Below are 21,596 nucleotides of genomic sequence, written 5' to 3'. Positions count from 1 at the left end.
GTGGATGGGAAACGAAACGACAAAGATGAATTGATCAAAGGATCGATGTATGACACCGAGAATACTCAAAGGCTTTGAATCCAACCTATTCCTTACCTTCACAGAAAACGGTTTCTAAATCCTTGCTTTCTGCTGCTTATGAAGGAAAAAGAATAGTTTAAAAAACGTTCTTAGTGCTGTACAAAATATCTCTTTGACTGTAGACTGTTGGAGCAACCAAAAGGCTGAAAGTTACATGGCCGTGACAGGCCATTTTATTGACGGACACATGCAAAGGAAAACTGTACTGATTGACTGCTCAATTTTTGATGAACGTCATTCAGCCAAAAATATTGCAGAAAATATCATACACATTTGCCAACCATATTTTCCGATGGAAAAAGTGTCTTTAATAGTGATTGACAATGCCAAAAATATGATTAACGCTGTCCACAGTGAACTAAAGTTAAAACATTTAGGATGCATTGCACACTCTCTCAATTTGGCTGTCACAAATTCTCTAAACGAGGTTAACGGCTTTCTAACGAAAATTAGGTATATTGTGATAGTTTACAGGAGAAGTAATATCGCTGCAAAAAATCTGCGAAAATATCTGTGCTCTAGCGAGGAGAGAAAAGACTTAAAAGTCATCTTAGATGTGAAGACTCGTTGGAACAGCACGTTTTATATGGTAAAATGTTTCCTTGAACTGAAAGACGCTATTCGTTCTACAATGGGTTTGATGAACAACCCCTCAGAGGCTCTTGATGTGCCAGAATGGGAAAGTGTCCAACATCTTTGTGACGTTTTGAAACCTTTTGAAAAGGTGACTTGCGATTTGAGTTCGGAAAAATACTTGTCAGCATCTATGGCGCCTGTGTTAATCGGCGAACTTCAAAAAATCTGTGAAAATCTGCTTAGTAAAAGTGTTAATGAACAAATACAAAATGTGGTACTAGTACTACAACGTGAATTGGGTAATAGATTTACAACTATCGATTCAAGAGAAGACCGCTTTCCTTGACCCCCGAATAAAAAAATTGGGGCTCAAATGTGATGTCGCCAAAAAAATTGAAAGTGATATTATCTGTGAGTTATCGGTAGTTGCACAAACTACCCATAATCTTGTTGAGTATGTGGAAGGGGATGATGAAGAGATAGACGAATAATCGGTTTGGTTCGAGTTTGAGAGTAAAGTTAAAGACTCTCGAACTTCATCAGCTCCCGCAGCAGACGCGGCGATCGACAAAGCTGCGGCAGAAGTGAAAAGATACCTGCAAGCGCCCATTCTTTCCAGGAAATCTGATCCACTGGAGTGGTGGGAAAAGAATAAAAATGTATTTCCTAATTTGTATGAATTATCACGGAAAAAATTAGGCCTTGTGGCTACTTCAGTGCCATGCGAAAGGGTGTTCTCTAAAGCTGGATTAATACTGAATGATCGGCGAAACCGTTTGAGTGGACAAAAGTTGAAACAACTAATTTTCTTACATTACAATTATAATATTTAATCATTTGTTGACCTTCTTAAAATTCCAACCTAAGTTCAGATTAAAATGTTTATTTTCGCTGCATTATTTTCAAAACTGTTTCTGGGAGTCAATATTTTTATGCTTAATTTTTCGTTACATATTTTAAGTGGTCTTTATAAAAAAAATAGAAAGAATTAAATGCCTAAAATTTCCATAAAGTTAAAAAATTTGATACTTTTAAAACGTTTTGCACAGCCTATCAAAGTTTTATTTGTTTTAATTAAATGAAATATTACTTCATTCAAATGTCAATTTCTTAAAAAAAAAACATTATTTTGAAATTGTATTTAGATTATTAATATAATATAAAGTTCTACAGTTCTATTATTTACTTAGCTGTACTCACATATGTTAAGTTCTCATATAGTTGAAAGCATGCTATCTTATTTTCTAGTGTTTAAATCATCTTTAATTTAAATTTTTATATCGAATGTACTTATTGAATTCATATAATGCGATTTTACAAATATTTTTGTTGCTTTTTGCTGTTACAGCATCCTGATATTACGTTCTCGTAGTTTTAAAGACATGCTGCTTTATTTCCTAGTGTTTTTCATAATCTTTCACTCAAAATTCTTATGCCGAATGCGCTTTGGCTGTAATTTGAATTTTAAAGATATTTTTTACCATTCTGCTGCATTTTTGTGTTTACAGCAGTTACTGCATCCAGGTATTGCGCTCTCACAGTTTTAAACCCTTTGCTATCTTATTTTCTAGTGTTTTTTGATAATCATCAATTCAAAATTGTTATATTTAATGTGCCTTTTAAAATCATATTGTGCGTTTTTAAAAATATTTTTAACCATTTTGCTGAAATTTACTTATTACTGTAGTACATCCAAATATATTACATTCTCTCACTTTTTAAAACATACCTCATTTTCTAGTGCTTTTGGTAATTCAAAATGTTTAAATCAAATATATATGTTTATGCATTTTTTAAAATCATATTTTTTGTTTTTAAAAATATTTTTAATCATTTTGTTGTTTATTGTACGGTGCCAAATCTCCAAAAGTACAAATTTAACTCAAAATAAACCTAAATGTAATTTGAAAAGGAATAGTATAAACTTTTTTGTGGAAAAGCTCTTCAACTATGTGTATATGAATAAATGTGTAAATTTTATTTTATGCCAGTGTTGTACAATTAAACACACAAGGTCATTTATGTCATATTTAATGTTTAAATTATCTTACTTTTTTATTCAGAATTTTTAATATGTATAGGGGAGAGTAGAGAATAAGAGATTTATCTTTTTTAAAATTTGGTAGCTTGAATAAGTTTTATTTCGCAGTGATACTGAAGGTCATTATCTTATCTATAAGTGGGATAAAGGTTTGTGATTATTTTAATTTCTAGACCCTAAGCACCCCTATGCCCTTTACTCTGCTGATTTTAAACATTTTTATTTTAATCAAAATAGGATGTCACACTTCTTGTTACCCCCTCCCCCGCCTTGTCACAAACTGTCACAATTTCACTAACCCCTCCCCCTCCAAGCGTGACATCATTTATCGACGACCACTTTCACGAAATTGATAGAGCACCCATCGATTTTGCTGCACCTGTACACAAGACACAACCGAAAGCGAAAATGTTTCCATCCATCCACTTCCCGCGCCAATCCTCCCAACCCCCACTGGCCATCAAAGACAATCTACACAAACCCAACACCAGAAACAACCTGCCGCGCTCTCCTGCTCCTCAGACACTTCCGTAGTTGACATGTTTTCTGATATTCAAAATCTTACTCCGTACAGATAAAATCAAACACGTGGTGACGTGGCAGAGTTCCTTCAGTCCGCAAAATCGTTAGCTGCGTATTTCGGTACTCCAAATCGTTACTAGGGTACTTCGGTACTCCAAATCGTTACTAGGGTACTTCGGTACTCCAAATCGTTACTAGGGTACTTCGGTACTCCAAATCGTTAATAGGGTACACCGGTACAGCAAACCGTTACTAAGGTACTCCGGTACAGCAAACCGTTACTCCGGTATTTCGTTACTCCAAATCGTTACTTGGGTACTCGGTACTTGAAATCGGTTATCGGTACTTTTCAAAGTAACGGTTACTTGAGTAACGGGTATTTTCTACCGGGTACTTGTCTGTACCCGTTACTCTCCCGGTACAAGAATGTACCGAAGTTGCCCATCACTATATAGAACCGTTTAATAAAAGATTTCAAATCCCCAAAAGTTAAAAGTTGTGTAACACTTTTTATTATAAAATCTGAAATAATTTTGAAATGCTTATGTTTCACTTCTTGCCCCCAAAATCGAGTATCCCACCATTTATATTAAAAATAGAACAAATTATAACCCATTCAAAAGATAAAAATATTTGCCATGTGAATCAATAAAATATTCCTCCAAAATTATAATTCACCAGCAAAATGGCAGTCTAAAAAACCAGGGCTGTGGAGTCGGAAAGATTTTTGGGTAAAAGGAGTTGGAGTCGCTAAAAAACACTCCGACTCCAGTTTTTGTCCAATAGTTTGAATTTGAAACGAAATTAAAGTGAATTGAAAAAAAAATTATGACAAACTAAGTTAATATTTTTATTTATGGTCTATATACATTAATAAATAGTTATTTTCTATTTTATTGACATATTAGTAAATAAATATAAGGGAGCAGGATGGATGTAATATTTGCCATTGTTGATGAAACTGATTCATTTAGTTACTAATCTCATTGGTGAATTGAGGTAAGCAGCAAGAACTCACGCAATTCTTTAGAAGCAAGCAGGAAAAGGAGCAACGCAATGGAGAAGTACTACATATTTGATGATATAGTGGTTGTTAGAATTAAAAACTTTTCAGAAGATGTAAATTACCCTAATATTTCCGCAGTGGCTAATCGCACCGACGGTGCGAATAGCTAACAGGCTATTCACACCACCTCGCGCATGCGCACAATCAGCCCAGGTACCAGCATTTTACACCGATTTCCGTAAGGCAGGCGGTAATGAGAGCAAATGTTGTTAATAGTTCACCAGCAAGAGAATAATTATTAGTTACAATTAGAAAGTAATAATTATCAGTTACAAAGACGAGGTCAATCTATATACATGATAATGTTCAAGAAATGATTAGATAAAATAGGGATTTAATGATGGTTCTAATTGCAAGCGAGGACGAGTAATTAGTTAAAAAATATTTAGTGTATTGACAAAAAGGCTACAGAAATGACTAAAATTCTATTTAACAGAGAAATTTTTAGGCAAACTTAGAACCAATTCTTACAGCATAGGATTGTCAAAATTTATTATTCAATAAGAAAATTTACTGAAAATGATAATATTCTTATATATTCATTATTTTTTCAGTATTCACACAGGTTTATAGGTTCAAATGCCATATTTCAAAATAAAATAAAGTTATTTATGAAAATAAAGTTATTTATGAAATAAAACCTAACAAAATCTGATAAATCATTTGTGTGTGCAAATGTTTAAATCTAAATCTCTTACATTAAATTATTTCTGTCTTTTAAATTACATCCCATTATTTATTTCAATTTAATTGATTAATATGTTTGTACTAATATTTCAAAGTTCTTTGAAGCATTATTTGTAGCCTGAAAATGCCAAGTATTTCCATAAAAAAAATAAGCAGGCATACAGAATAATTCATTTAATAGTTGATATAATCGCTTTTAACTTATTTCATGTCTCAATTTTCTACACAGAAATCCTCTGTCTAATTTTTAGTATCTTTTATCGGACGAAATATTTCAAAGAGGAATGAATTAAAGTATTGATTGCGCAAAACACATCTTTAAAGCTAAATGTATTCTAAGAAGTACAAAAAATGTAAACAAGATTTTGTCCCGCCCCCAAATCAGACATTTAAACTATTCAAACCGTTCAGGAAAACATTGCGAACATAAAAATCTGCTCTTTTTTATATATACTTTAATAAAAGGAAATGTGTTCCTTTTTTTTATAAGAAAAGGAACCCATTTTCCTTTCTAAACTTTTGACAGTCGCCAACGCTTAAAAAATGATAAACTACGCCAAGGTAGAAACCCGCCTTTTTAAAAAATAAAGATTCACTAAAGCAGTTCGCGTACGTAGAATCCGTTCGTTTCGATGGGGTTCAATTGATGGATCAAACAACTCAATGCGTGGTTAATGTTGGTGGGAATACCTTAAGCGGCTAATCGCACCGGTGGTGCGAATAGCATCGGCCTAATATTTCACTAACAGAAAGACTGTGGAATGATCTTGCAGAACTCGAAATCCTTCTTTCAACATCATATATAACCACGCAAAAGCTACAATCTAAAGAATTAACAAGAGGCAAGACTGGAAGAATGCGATGTTTGTTCTTTCTGAAATGGAAGGTTTATTGCAGAAGGAATAATTTCTTCAATGAAGAAAAGAGAAACTAGTTTGCTAGACAATAAGATCGCGCTGGGTTCGATATATGTAGATCTAAAATGTCGAATTTTGTTGGATGACAAACAAATTAAAAAGGCAAAGAAAGCCATCCATGAACTTTCAGTAAGAATGAAATTATTCTCAGAATAATTAGAGAATTTGAATCAGGACAGTCAAAATACAGACATTGCATTTGAGTCTCTATCATCCTCTTCCAGTGATGAATTAGATTTTGAGAAGTATTTTTGGATAATATTGAAAAGGCTAAGGCAAAGCGAATGAAAATAAAGAACCAAGAGCCTTTAGATATAAAAATGAAAAAAATACAAACAAGATTTATACACAGCCTTTGAAGAAATAGATAAATATTCTTGCTTCTTGTTCTAAAAGAAATGACTTGCTCTTGCAAGTCATTTCTTTTAGAACTTACAAAAATGTATCCTAAAAAGTTAAAGGAAGTAGCCGTAACAGTAACAGCTCTTCTACTCAAGTCAGTGTGGAAAGACTCTTCTCAATTCTGAAGTTTACCAAATCGGATGTATGGTCTTCTAACAAAGAAGATCTTGCCGAAGTTTTACCGTTTCTTAGAAATTACAAATGCCAGTTTTTCCATTTCATAATAAATGCTAATTAATATAAAAAATTTGCCATGCATCTATTTTTATCTGTAGCATCTACTACTTCTTTTATATTAGAAAAATAAGCTGTACCCATGTTTATATGTTTACATATACATGAAGGAGTCGGTCATTTTCTCTACCGACTCCACAGCCCTGCTAAAAACAGACTAAATTTCAGATGATTAAACTTAAGGACCTTCTGCCGATTTTGGCTGAAATTAAGGACCCAAAACCGATTCCAAAAACCTAAGGATGCTCCTTGAGTTAATATTATTAGAAGGAACTATAATAACATATCAGTACAGACATATTTGAAATACTTAATAAAACTATGCAAGATTAAGCTTTGTTGTTAATTTGTCATTTTCTTAATTTATAACCTGCCCCTCAAGAAGAGAAACTGAAAGTAAAAATCGACCACGGAATACTACTTTTATCACATTTTCCTTAATATAATGAAATGGTAATTTTTTTCATAATTTTACCTATTACTGCTTTCCATACAATTAATCAGATATATAAGATTTATAGAATTATTTACTTCAAACATTTTTGTTAATGAAACTGAAAGCACTATAATTCTAAACGGCAAATATTAAATAATATAATTAGAAATACTAAATGTTTGTAAAATTAAGATATAATTTTAAATATTAATTACTTGTTAAAAAATGAACATAAAATATTTAAGAAATGTTCAAATTTCAGACAAAATTAATACTGAGCATGATTAGTACTTATTTCTGCAGCGACATTCCATGTTTTTTCAATTTCTTTTCTTGATGCACAGACTGCAGTACTGTAATTTTAGCATTTTGCAAAGTAAAAATTATTTTTATATAGATATTAAACTTTAGTTATACACTGTAAAAAGGGAAAATATAGATCTTTTATTAAATTAAATTGTTATATCTGTTTCACAAAAGCATTCTCTGAAAAATAGTCAGCCACTAATGCATGCTTTGCAATTATATAATTGGTAATACAGAAGAAATAAATTGCTAATATGAATTCTAAAATTAAATTGTTTTTATATAAAAACTAGACATTTTAAAGTCACGGGCTCTTTTGAAATACAAAGCAGAGTGGAGAAACTGAGTTTATTGAATGGATCTTTTATTATCACTCCCACCAATATAAAATTTGAACTGTTTGCATTTCAAACACAAACAGTCTAAATCAGCAATTTTCAACCGGTGGTACACAAAGAAACGAAGTATTTTCAACTATTAAATTAAAAAATCAAGTGAAGAAAACAACTGATAGAAATCGCCTGTGATCGAACTCTAACTGAAGATTTAAAAAATACTTGTCAACTTTAGGCTGAACCCCCCCCCCCAAAAAAAAGAATTTAAAGGCGTTTCAAATAAAGCTATTAAATTTTTATTGCGTTTTGCACAACCCATTTGCGTGAACAAAGGTTTTATTTGAAAAATAAATATCAAGCAAAATTTAAAATGGATCCTAATTTATGGTTGAAGTTAAGTGAAATAAGAAATTAATCTCTCTTAACCACTTGCACTACGACTAAATTTCACGGTTGTGGTGCCGTGCGCTACAATATAACAAGTGGTAAAGTGTTTTATTTACACCGCTCAGCGTCTGCGAGTGCAACCCACAGCTGTAACTCCAGAAATAAACAATCTCGTTGTTAGGCGACGTGAGCACCACGTTATTTTCATTTTTGCGATAAATACTTATCGACGTGGTGTTCACGTCGATAAGCATTTATCGTTCTTAATTTCAGCCAAAATCGGCAGAAGCATAAATTAACATTTTTTTTTTATAAAAAGCCTGAAAAATGCTGTATTTCAATTATCATTCATGATGATTTAAAACTAAAAAACTAAATTTCTATAGTTCATTAGTTTTTTAAAAGCTAAGAATTGCAGTACATTCCAAATGATTCTTTTCTCTCTTGGTGTACATTACGATATTTTATAAATGAATGATTTACGATTTCAAACAATTCATTACATGACATTTAATCATATACAGTAAGACCCCGCTTAACGCTCTTTTATTTCAACCCTGGGATTCCACAAAATCGCTCGCAGCATACGGGGATTCCCCGAAATATTATGCAGCGATAGGTTTCAAATACATATCCGAAAGAGTGTACTTGTATTTCTTGTTTGGTGCGGTATTGTACAGACATATTTTCAAGGGGTAAATGTGGAAGATGTCGAAGAAATAATTCAAGAAGCAGCGGCTAGTCTTTCTAATGATGAGCTCAAGGAATTAACTGAACAAGAAGAAAACAAAAATGTTGACAGCAGTGATTCAGAAGAAGAGCAAAAAGAACTTTCGATGGCGTTTGTAAAAAGGAGTTTGTCTACCATAACTGAAATAATGGATCAATTCATTGAAAATGATCCGAATTTTGACAGGAGCTCAAAAGTAAGGCGTGGTGTTAGAGATGCTCTATCCGTTTATGAAGAACTTTTAAGAGAACAACGCAAAAGAAAAAGCAAACATTAGATGCTTTTGTCACAAAAAGGCAGAACACTGAAAACGCGGAAGGCTAACTAAATATGACTGACTTAGAAATTTATTTGTTTTTTTTTAAGAATATTCGTTTTGTTATTTATATTTTGTTTTCATTTTTGCAAGAAATAATAATGTGGTATTAATTTGGGCTTTAAGAAATAAATGTTTGGTTTTATTTTTATTTAAAAAACATACTTTTTAAATTTAATACCTAACCAATTTCCTAGCCATCTACCCCTAACCCCAATATTTACATGTAAAGATAGCCTCGTTTAGCGCTGTTTCGCATTACGCTCTACTTTGATGGAACGTATCCCCCGCGTTAAGCGGGGTCTTACTGTATTTGGTTTTCCACATAATTTCAGAATATGATTCATGATAGCTATAAAAAAAGTTATGAACTGATAACAAGGTATGTTGCAAAGTAAAAGAATACCATATTTCCTGATGCATTCCCCCCTAGCATTTTAGCGCAAGAATTTGAAAATTAAAAAAATATTTGGGTAATTGTTCCCTTCCTCAATGAGTTCCCCTAAATTTTAAAATGTTTACACCTTACTAACAAAGACAAACTCCCTGTACTACATGCTAAGCCTCTGCCTTCCAAATGTTGAATTTTATGTCAGTATAATATAAGAACTGACCAATCACAGCAAAAGAAAAACATGAACTGATACTTCGTACATGATTTGATAAGTCAGCTGCACATTCACCTTCTCTAATTATCAATGGATGATTTATAGCCTAAAGCAGGGCTTCTCAAACTTTTTTTCAGTCACGACACCTTTTTATCATTGACACTTTTCTCGTGACCCCAGATATTAAATGTAAATTAAAGATATAAAAATAAATAAACTTCCGTAAATAATTTAATTCTTTGGTAATATACATATAAAAAGGAATTTTAGGATTTATTTTAAAGGGAAATTTTTGATAAGCAGCACTAGGCACAATTTTTTCTGCTATCTTGAATCGCAAAAAATCGCCATATCTTCGGGAGGAATTTTTTTATGCCAAAGAGGGAAATGACATCAAAACACACTTTCCGAAAATTCTCTCTTCAGCCAAATATCAGGGAAAAAGCCTCCGCTGGTCGAAAATTGTGTAAGGCAAAGTGTAATGTTTGCGTTAACAAGGTAAACCATACACATAGAACAAATTGTAAACAATTAGTCATTGTTGTGATTAAGTAAATTTACGAATATTTTTTCATCTTAGTATTTTAGACTATGATATATATAACTCCAGCATTATTAACTTTTACACTTCTCTTTTTTAATTCTTACCATTAATTTGAATAATTATCCATAATAATGGTTATATATGTTTAAAAACATGTTCTTTATGCAAATGCAATATACAGGGTGTCCAAAAAGTCTTTCCCTAATTACATAAATTGATAACTCGGGCTAGAAGTAAGATACAAATATGAAACTTGTGTCGAATTGTTTACAAACTATCAAAGCTTTTTTTCTGTTTTAAGTTTGCAGTACGTAAGTAGTGGATGAGGTGCAGTGCCCACAAGAAGCCATGTTAACCAATCAGGCACAGTGTGTCCTGTGGTACCATGAGACACAATCATCAACTACAGTGCAGAGACACTTCCAGACAACATTTGGAAGGAATCCACCTGATGTCAAGAGCATTAAAGCCTGGTATGAGAAGTTCAAGAACACAAGATCGGTTGCTAACCTTCCGAGGTCTTGTCGACCAAGAACCTCAGCAGACAGGGTGGAAGCTGTGAGGCAGTCTTTTCTGCGAAGTCCGAAGAAATCGGTGCGCAGGGCTTCATGTGAATTACAGATACCAAAAAGCTCTCTCCATGACATTTTACACAAACGTTTATTGTTTTGTGCATACAAAGTGCAAATCATTCAGGCCTTGTTGCCCAATGACAGTATACGTCGATATGACTTTGCGGTCGAAATGCTATCACGTATTAAGGACGATGATGGTTATCTCAGACGAATTGCCTTTTCCGATGAAGCGACCTTTTTTGTCAGTGGAGTAATGAATCACCATAATGTGCGCATTTGGGGTTCACAATCCCCTGGAGAGGTCATGGAGTGCACCAGAGGCAGTCCCAAGGTGAATGCTTGGTGCACACTATTGCACGATCGAATTATAGGGCCATTCTTCGCTGAGGCTACCATTACATCTGCAGTGTATCTGGACATGCTGCAACTGTATGCTGTTCCTCAGCTGCTTCAGTATCACCCTGATGTCTTGCTTCAGCAAGACGGTGCACCGCCTCATTGGGGTTTGGACGTCCATGCCTATCTCGATATGATCTATCCTGGGCGATGGATTGGTCGTGATAAGCCAACGGTTTGGCCTCCACGCTCTCCTGACATAACCCCATTAGACTTCTTTTTATAGGGGTTATGTCAAGGACGAGGTCTACTGAACACGTGTACCAGATCTTGAAACCCTGCGGCAACGGATATAACCACAGTCGTTGAATCAATCCCTCCAGTGATGTTGGCTAATGTGTGGACGAAAATTGAATTTCGTCTAGATGTGCGACGTGCTACCAAGGGTGCTCATGTGGAAGTTTACTGATGTGTGAAAAAAACTTTGATAGTTTATAAACAATTAAGACACCAGTTTCATTTGTATCTTACTTCTAGCCTGAGTTATCAATTTATGTAATCAGGGAAAGACTTTTTGGACACCCTGTATATCACATAATTAAAGATAAAAGTTTTAAAAAATAAAATATGCATGTATTTCTACAACAATATTACATCCTTGAAATGTATTCCTGGCTATTCAATCATTATCTACTTCGGTTTATATTGGACATTCCGGATTTTTTTATGCACACAATTTTGCTTAATAAGGTTAAGGGGGTTATTTTTATATAATTTTTTTTTTTGTTTAAGTGCAAAAATAGTTTTCATGTAGGTAAACAAAGAAACGTAATCCTGAATTGCATAACTGCAGGGAAACAAGATCTGTAACAAGTACTTCTATAGCTTTTCACGACGTTATGCAATTGCTTAAATTTTGGAAAAAGACCAATCAAATAGAATATGATAAGGTTAATTGAATTTGTCTGTATTTATTCCATGAAAAGTTAAATCATAAAATATTATTTTTGTGCAATTTGAACATTGTCTATAACAGTGCTAAATTGGCAGCCCCCAAAACAATTTTATGCGCTGTGCAAATTTATCGTAATTATGAATTTGTTGCAAATACAGTGATGCAGACTTCTATGTTTTACTTATTTGACATTTGAGTTTACATTACATTCATTACTATTGAACATTAGTAACACATCAGAAAAATATATATCTTATTCAAAGATACAAATTTAATTAATGTTTATTCGTTTTTTGTGAAAAAATAAAGAAACTTTTGCTCATTTTTAGGCTAATGGTTTAGATTTTTTAATCATAGACCCAATTTTTTTTATCCACAAAATCCTCTATATAAAGAAATCAGTGAAATATGCTTGACTTATAAAAATAGCAGAATAATGTTTAATATTTTATACTAACTTATTAGCATTTGGAAGCACTTCCGCAGAGAACCCGGTAAACGTAAACATCGCCAATTTTGTCGATAATAGTTCAAACCTGGTAACCCATCGGATTTATCCTATTCGCTTGTTCAAAGTTTGCAATCATTCCTCTTGTGCTCATTTTGTGGAATTATCACTGTCATTGTTCGCATTTGCAGATTTATATTACTCTTCTCTTATTTATTATTATTTTTTCTGAATTTTTTAACAACGAATAGATAGAAATATTTTCGTAGATAGATGCCGGTTCTCGGTTCAGGATGAAAGGAGGGGTGAATGCTAATTTGTAACACGGCTGTTCACGTTGTGTTCTTAATTATTAACAGCTCTACGAACCATGAGGTTTGCAACCTCTAAAATAATTTGTTTTCGTAGACAGCAAAAATGTGCATATGCATTTTAAATAATTAAGTAATGCTTTTATTTTTATTATTGTCATCTAAAATGAGAATAAATCAATTTTTATGGCGTAAAATTTTAACAATATATTGTTAATGCTTTTCTAACAATAACCTTTCAGAGGATCGCAGGTCCTCTGAAAGGTTATTGTGTGACGCAGGTGTGACATAAATAGATAATGAAATTGAAATAAAAAATATTATTGATTATCTAAGATGACAGAATAGTTTGATGCATCACCATGGTCATCAAATTTAGCAAACCACTGCTGGTGTAAGGAATATATTGTTTTCTGTGTTAACTGGAATTTGAGACAAATTTTTTTCGTATATCACGTTTAACCGGTTAATTTCAGTATATTAATACTAATTTATATTTTTTAAATGAATTTTTATATACGACTTGTGGTAAACCCATTGCTAGACAAGTTGTTTATGGTAACCGATACTTTGTTGTCATTTTATTTAAAAAATAATGCGTTTTATTATGCATAAATTCTGTGTTTTAAATATTATTTATGACTTCAAAATAATAAAAATGAATTTAATTTTGCATTTTTATTTGAGATAAAAATTTTATTGTTTATATTTTATGTTGGGAATGATGTAATGAATGACGTCACATTATTTTAAAAGTAATTGGTTTTAATATATATAAATTTAATGTTTTAAACATTATTTATGGGTGTTAAATATTAAAATACAATTTAACTTTGCATTTTTTTAAAATATGATTTTATTATGATTATTTAAATAATTTTAATTCTGTGTGTGATGTAATCAGCTCCCTGATTGGTTACTGAATATTTGTGCATTACCGTGCCATTTTAAAATTTTATTATTCATCTCTTCAAATTCCTCAGATTTCAAATAGAATGGATGTGTTCATTTCGAATATGAATGTTGGGTACTTTTCCGTTTCGCCGGCGCAAATCTCGCCAAGCAGACTTTGTTGGCGACAACATACAGTATACACATAAAAAATGTTAATTCTAAGAATTTTTTTTTATTTTGAAGGTATAAACATTTTAATATGGTTTAAAATTTTGTAAAAAGCCAATAAATAAAGACAATAAATTTGTAAAAAGACATTAATTTAAGAATTTACCATGATTTCATGGTTCAATATCCTGATTCGCCGGTTCGTATCACGTGACCCCAAGTGATCTCATCTCACGTAAACTACGCTACTAAAATCTAATTCGCTCAGTAATTATCTACATTAATTTCAAGTTAAATCTTAATTTGGAATACAAGTTTAAATGCAAGAATTATTTCAATTCGTACGAATAGCTTACTCAGAAATTATGTAAAACCGCAGTGCTTTACTTCGCTAGTGCATTCTTATTAGAATTGATGAATTTAACACTTGATTTCGCCTTCGGATGAGCGGTGTAATTGCGTTCTAATTGACTTATTACCGTGAATTGTCTTAGGGGATAAAATTTAAATATCGTGTAAAAATTCTATATTATTGTATGCCAGTATTGAAAGAAACAATCTGATAAGAAATGGCTTCAACTTGTTTTGAAACTGAGGCGTAAAAGGTTACCAACAAAGATATTCCGTCTGGCATCAGTTAAACCATTATTGACGACTTTATCGTTTGTGCCGTCAAAACGGAAAAGTACCGAATGTTGTTATTGTAATTACCAAGATTATTGGTATCGGAATGAAAAAATTGCTGTTCGAGACCTTATTTTGGCCAACCTTGCTTTCCTAATCAAAGATTTATTTATAAATTGTTAATAGCGTCAGAGGAAATTTATTTAAAATTTTTAGAGAAAACCTGGCTAATTGCTTCTTCAATGAAGTGTGAGAGATGTGGATCACACAGATGAAGATTGTTAGCGGACCGGTTTTTTTCTTCCAGTGGTACTTATCAATATACGACAGGTTAAAAATGCGAGTACATAATTTTCTTTTACTTCATAATTGTACACTTCAACTTTTATTAAAAAATTAATACGTTTTAAAAAATTCCTGAGATATTTATTGCTGCATATGTTTTAATGTTAAATAATCAAATCCTATAAAACTTATTTTAAAGTATTTAAGTAATATTTTAATTCTTTTAAAAGTTGGTATGATTTTTTAATTTGATATTCAATTTAAGTAATATTTTAATCTAATTAAATGTTGTGCAATATTTTTATTCTATTATATAAAGTAATAATTTAGCATTACTTTAGCATTTTATACTAAATGTATTTATTTACATTTGCCAGCCATCTTAAAAAACAACGTTTTCAACAAAAAATTAATCCATTATTTTTAAAGATATTTATTTTTTTTTAAAGTTTCGAATACTTTACTGTATGCGTAAAATACGTAAAAACAGCATTTTTCAAGATGGTTGGCGACTGTAAAAACCGCGCCAACAATCCGTGCAACCGTCTACCAAAGTAGTACCCAATTTTTTATCATAAATATTTGTTTCGTGCCTACTGATGAGTAAGCTCCTTACCGCACATGAAATTCTGAGTTTTATTTTTTAAATTTTAAGATAACATTAAATATAATGTGGTATTATATAACAATAAAAATTTAATTAAAATTCAGGATTTTGCATTAGGATGAATAGATTTTTTATTAGCTTATCTGTTTATGACATTAAATCACACGAAATCACTATTGTTCTGCAATAAAAACGACGGTTAATCTTTGGATTATGGTAACTTGGCGATTTTTTGGCGACCAACCCTGCTACAGCAACCTGCTAGTTTTTGTTTGGATGACATTTTGTTTTCACAAAGTAAAGGCATCTTTTTTTTCCAACAATCTGCTAGCCGAATTACGCTTATGCTAGAACTTTTATGGAACAAAAGTGCTTAATCGTGACGAAGGTTAGGTGCGAAATTGGGAGAAAGTGCAGAATTGCAAACTGCTTGCCGCGTTTTTACGAATTGCACATAGATGGTAACCATATACACGTTGACTTATTTTCACTTAAAAAAAAAAATCCCAGAATTTCACAAAAATGGCATTGCGCACACTCTTGACATTATCCATGTACACTGCTAAATTCCTAGCTAGTAACCCTTATTGCCTTACCAAAATGTCGCCAAACTACCTGTTACCATATTCCAAAGATTAGCCAAAACGACTAGTAGCATCATAAACAATACTAACCAAAGTTAATTACATATTGGTTCAATAAAAATAATTAAATACACATAAAAAAAATTAAACTGAAATAATGTCCTATCTGAAAATGTTAAAATATTAAAAAAAAAAAAAAAAAAAAAAAAAAAAACTTGAATAGTACTTTACATTTAAATGAAAATTTATGTACACTATACAATAAACAAATATGTTAAAAGTGATCCATAAATTTCTAATATTCAATTTTCATATACATTTGCAGATGAAAAAAGGGTACTCTTCTGATATTGGGACTAGATTCAGAAATGTATTATGTATACATATAAATAAATGCATACATACATTTCTGAATCTGGTCCTGATAACAGAAGGGTACCAAAATTTTTTTTTTTCCCTTTCGTTTACTAAAAATGATGCAATGAATAACAAAAATGAAACCACTAACACATATTTCAACAAACAATCACTGAATATTAAAACTACCTTTCTGGCAAACATTAATCATTTGTTTTCTCAACAGTTATGATTAACACATTCATTGATTAAGTACTGAAATGTAAAAGTTAAATAGTTTATTATTTCTTGTACAACAAGAAAATAGTGTTAATCAATCACCCATAAAATATTTAGGCCAGATTTACCCAAATTAACTCTTCCCAACATCCCACATTCTTTAGTTTTCAAATGATGTAAAAATATTACTATAGCACAAAATAAATTGTTTCGGCCTTTTTGCAAATTGCAGATGTCTTCACCTAAAACTACTTTGAATTGAGGTGGGTTCACACTAGACTGATAAATATAACATGAGTCTTTTGATAAAACTGGCTTTTCTGGTATTTTCTTAAAGTACTTGGAAGAAAATGGCTTGCCTTCAGGAAAATGTGGCTCTGGTGGTAAATGCGCATCTAAATAACAACAAAAGATATGTATTATGATTGCAGAGTCTGTTGGTAAGTCATCACACCATTGCTTATCATCATAAGTTCCTCCAGAATTCCACTTAAAGTCTCCCATGCAACCTCCATGTGCAAGATCTTTCAGACGTCGAATTAAATATTCTTGATTTAAATGCATATCCACATAAGGTAGAACAACTGAAAGAGTTGGTAGGTGTTGAGATTTGGTCACAGCAATCTGGTGTAAAGCAAATAAACTAACAGAACCAATTTGAAATTCAGGCAAACCTATTTGACTCATAGTATTATTTATATCATCAATTTCTTTCACTAATTTTACAAGAATTGTTTGGCATATCCATTTTCGTACACGTTCACACCAGGTAGTCAACATTTTATCAGTAATTTTGAGCTTATGCAGGAAATTATCCCCACAACGGATTTCCGATGAATCGTCTTCTGTAGTTTCCATGTGTGGAAGTCGATATGCTCTTTGATAACGACATTTACTCAAAATAGACATTGGACTATTATCAACTGATGATACATTAGATATGAAGGCTTTTGAGTCTTCAAAAGTCATTGATTTCATCTTTTTATCTTCCTCTTCTCGCTGTTTTAAAAATTCTTCCAACTGCTTCTTATTCTTTATTGGGCGTTCGTATGGAGATTCAATGTACTCTGAATGATTTATTTTTCTCAAAGAGAACTTATCAGTATTTGCAGACTTTGGAGTAGAAACATAATGCAGAGGAGAAGATGGCCTGTAGAAACTCCAGGAAGAACTGGTTGTATCCATTCCAGGGGAATTTGGTGATAAACTACTTGCCCAGCTACCTGCAGAATAATTCAAAGGTGTCACAGATAAAAAGGAAGGGGAGCTACAATTTAAAGAATCCCTCCATGATGTAAACTGCAAACGCTTCTGAGGTGTAGTTTCTACGATACTATCATCCAATTTTTTTACTTCAAATCCAGGATCATTTTCGCTTATTCCAAACAACCTTTGTTGAACAGGTGATATTGGCATCGGCTTTGATAGCACAGACCAAGCATAGAGAATAACAGCTGTAAATGCATTGAGAGCTAGAATTATACCTAAAGCGAATTCAAAACACCACATGAAAAAGGAATAGTCTCCAAACAATTCAGAAATGTAATTATTCTTTACTTCGATAAACAATAAAAATGCTATGACCGAATTACGTATCGTAGAAGTCAAAGCCGATTTTGACTTGGTCATGAAGAATCTCCGTCTTAAAATCGCGCGACAAACTGGACTTTGCCAGTGAGTTTTCCATTCTATTTTTTGCTTGTCGCTAATGATATATGACATGACAGTATAGCACAAAGAATGGATGACCTCAGTTAAAAAACATGTATTAATGAGTTTATACAGCTGGCAATATAGCATAAAACTAAAGTACTTAAATACTTGAGGCGATTCATAAATCAAATCTAATAACATCATACGAAAATTTCGAATTTTTAGTGAAGCCATACTTTTGCAACAAGAAATTAACAAATAAAGACTACAAAATCATGCTACCACAATAACACATTTGAACTCGTACACAAAGCCGTTACCACACGAAGTAGAAGTTGTAGTGTATACTTTTCAAGTAGAAGTTTAGTAGGAGAAAGAAGTAACCAGTAATGGAAATACCATTATTATACTCATTGAACGTTTTACAACTACTGATTGAACAAGTTTAAAAAAAAAAAAATGAGGGCAATATAACATAATATCGAATGCTAAAATTTTCACCTAGCATTTAAATTTAGAAAGCAATCAATAAAGTTTTATAAGTGTTGAACTGCGGTGCTTAACCACCAGGGTGCCTGGGCGCCATAGCCCTACACCTCATCGAATAACATGATAAAAGTTTCGAATTATGAGAAATATAACTGAATGTGCTAAATAATTAAATGAGCAAGAGTTTAAATTCATAATTGCTAATAGTTAAATACAAATTTTTTTTTCCTTAAGTACCTAATTACTAATTCATACATAATTAACTATTTTTTTAACAACTATTTCACAGAAGAATACATGTACACACAAGAGAAACAAAATACGAAGTGCGACGCCTTAGTGCCACTAGTAAAAACAAAAAGCAATCAGGAGGAAAAAAGAACAATATACAATAAAGAATCTGAGCAACAATTTGCATAACACATATACAAAATTACACATTACTAACATTTAGGATCGCCTTGGGCGTTTCCTGAAATTGGGGTCCCTAGTATCATAACAATAGTTAACAACCACAGGATTGTCCAGAAGTTCCTGTTTATCATAAAATGCCCTAGATAGGCGGCAATAAAAATCACAAAGATCCTCTATTCTTAACTCTTTACGAATTTGGCTATTCCGAATGTACCAGGGGGCATTACATATCATACGCAATACCCCGTTTTGGGCGGCTTGTAACTGCCTTCTCAAACTTTTGCACGAGTATGCCCAGACGGGGCATGCATAACTAAGAATTGGACGCAACATGGTTTTGTAAATGAGCAACTTATTATCAATAGATAGAACACTGTTTCGAGCAATTAAGGGGAAGAGCGAAGCTTTACTAGCTCGAAACTTCCTGAGAATATGTGTAACGTGTGGGTTCCATGTAAGAGATTTACTGAGGATCACCCCAAGATAAGGGAACCTGCTTGACCCAGGGAATGTCCACACCATACATTTGCAGGTGAGTCGGGAAATTCTTCTTAGTAGTAAACAGTATGGCATGTGTCTTGTCGACATTCACTTTGACTTTCCATTTGGTCAGCCAAGTCTCTAGCGAATGGATGTGGTGTTGTAGCTGTTGTATTGCTGAGCTAACAAATGCACTTTGAGTTAGGATCGCTGTGTCGTCTGCATACATGGCTAGTGTTGTGTTGTGTGTAGTGGGGATGTCGTTCACGTAAATATTGAATAGGGTAGGGCCCAGAAGGGATCCCCGTGGAACACCAACCCGTATAGGCCGGTTTGTGGATAATGAACCAGAAACATGAACGACAAAGTGTCTACCGGTTAGGTAGGATTTAATTATGTTTGTGATGTAGCCTGGGAGTCCCAGGTTGTGTAATTTGTATATGAGGGCATCCAGCCATACTCTATCGAAGGCTTTGGCGGCATCTAAGAAAAGTCCACCAGTGACACGATGTTGTTGCATCCCACTGCTTATTAATTCAACAACTCTGTAGAGTTGATGCGTTGTCGAATGCTTACGCCTGAACCCAAACTGATAGGGTATGAGGATCTTCTGATCATCCAGGAAGATGTTTAGTCTATGTAGAATAACTGCTTCCACGATTTTGCTAATTGAGCTTAGCAAACTGATTGGTCGGTAACTCTCAGGAGCAGTCGCAGGCTTGTTGGGCTTTAGCAGAGGGACAATCTTGGCAGTTTTCCAACAAGTTGGGAAGTACTGCCATCGTAGTATGATATTCACTAACTTGGTGAAGTAGAGTATCATCTTGACAGGGAAGTACTTGATCATCTCATTTGTGACCCCGTCTACTCCAGGGCTCTTCCTTTTCGCAATTCGCATGGTATAGAGACAGACCTCCGATGGCATGGCTGATATAATGTTGTCTGTGCATGGCTGTGTGGTAAAATTGGAGTGGAAGTCAGCAATAAGCTGTTCAGTGTCTGAGTCTGAAATGTTGTTAATGCAGAACTGAGATTCCAGATGCTGAGCTAAAAGTTCTGCTTTCTCAGTTCCAGTGTAATGGATCCGTTGAGGACCGTGAAGGGGCGGAATGGCGTTATAGCATTTTTTGTACCTCTTCACTGCTTTCCATAAGGAGTTATCCTCTGCAGAAAGAGATCTGAGGTAGTTAGTCCAGCGATCTTGTGAGAGTTTATTTGTAAGAAACTTGACCGCTTCGCACAGGCGATTGAAGTTCCTTTTATCATCATGGTGTCTGGTACGTTGATACGCTCGTCTTGCAGCATTTCTCTCTTTAATCAATAATCTGAGCTCTTGAGGCTTGTGTTTCATACCAGGTTTAACTTCAACTTGTGCTTTCGCATAAGCATTTTGTATATTTCAGTGAGGTCCTTGACCAAACTATCAATGTCACTCCCCTTGTGTATCAAGTGTACTGGGTGTTGGAGAGGGCTTTAGCAAAGACCTGCCAGTCTGTACGAAAGGCCCTGGTGTCTGATGTAGTATATCTGCTGAGGTCCAGAATAATCCTAACAGGATTGTGATCACTTGAAAGTTCGTCCAGTACGTAAATATCCAGTGGAGAACTGGTGTTCCGCAACAGGAAAAAATCAATAATTGCGGTGGACCCAGCAGCATACCGTGTTGGGGTACTTGGAACTGCCAATTTAAACCGTGCTGACGCGGCCAAGGAATAAATCAGTCTGCCTGTTGCATTAGAAGTGTGGCAGTTCCATGCGCGGTGTCTTGCGTTCAAGCCTCCACCAATAATAACATGTGTACCAAGTGTGAGTAGAATTTCAAGGTCTGCCTGAACGACAGCCACAGGTCTCATGGGAGGAATGTAGGTGGAGACAAAAGTGTATGGAATGTTAGTGTCTGTTGTGATGCAGATAGCTGTAGCCTCTACGGCTGAGAGCTGTGGAATGTTCACGTGATAATGGGGAATGCAGCGTTTGACAAGAAGTACAGTGCCACCTCCACGTGGGCG

General features: G+C 33.5%; 1 protein-coding gene across 1 annotated transcript; it reads right to left on the bottom strand.

Moving 5' to 3' along the window:
• Positions 1–15,497: 15,497 nt before the first annotated feature.
• On the bottom strand, positions 15,498–18,520 carry LOC118185455 (transmembrane protein 209). Its single transcript, XM_035355302.2, has one exon. It carries the CDS (start codon positions 18,436–18,438, stop codon positions 16,642–16,644), a length of 1,797 nt encoding a protein of 598 aa, XP_035211193.2. The 5' UTR covers positions 18,439–18,520; the 3' UTR covers positions 15,498–16,641.
• Positions 18,521–21,596: the final 3,076 nt, after the last annotated feature.

Source organism: Stegodyphus dumicola, chromosome 1 (genome assembly GCF_044657685.1).
Source record: "Stegodyphus dumicola isolate Sdum_Otavi_A_Nest chromosome 1, ASM4465768v1".
Classification (NCBI taxonomy): domain Eukaryota; kingdom Metazoa; phylum Arthropoda; class Arachnida; order Araneae; family Eresidae; genus Stegodyphus; species Stegodyphus dumicola.
Note: the sequence above shows the minus strand (reverse complement) of the source record. Positions and strands in the feature narration are given on the sequence as shown.

Bases quoted from the DNA above. Each gene is read 5' to 3' on its own strand.
- LOC118185455 (XM_035355302.2), bottom strand. From the start codon at position 18,438: ATGGCTTCACTAAAAATTCGAAATTTTCGTATGATGTTATTAGATTTG.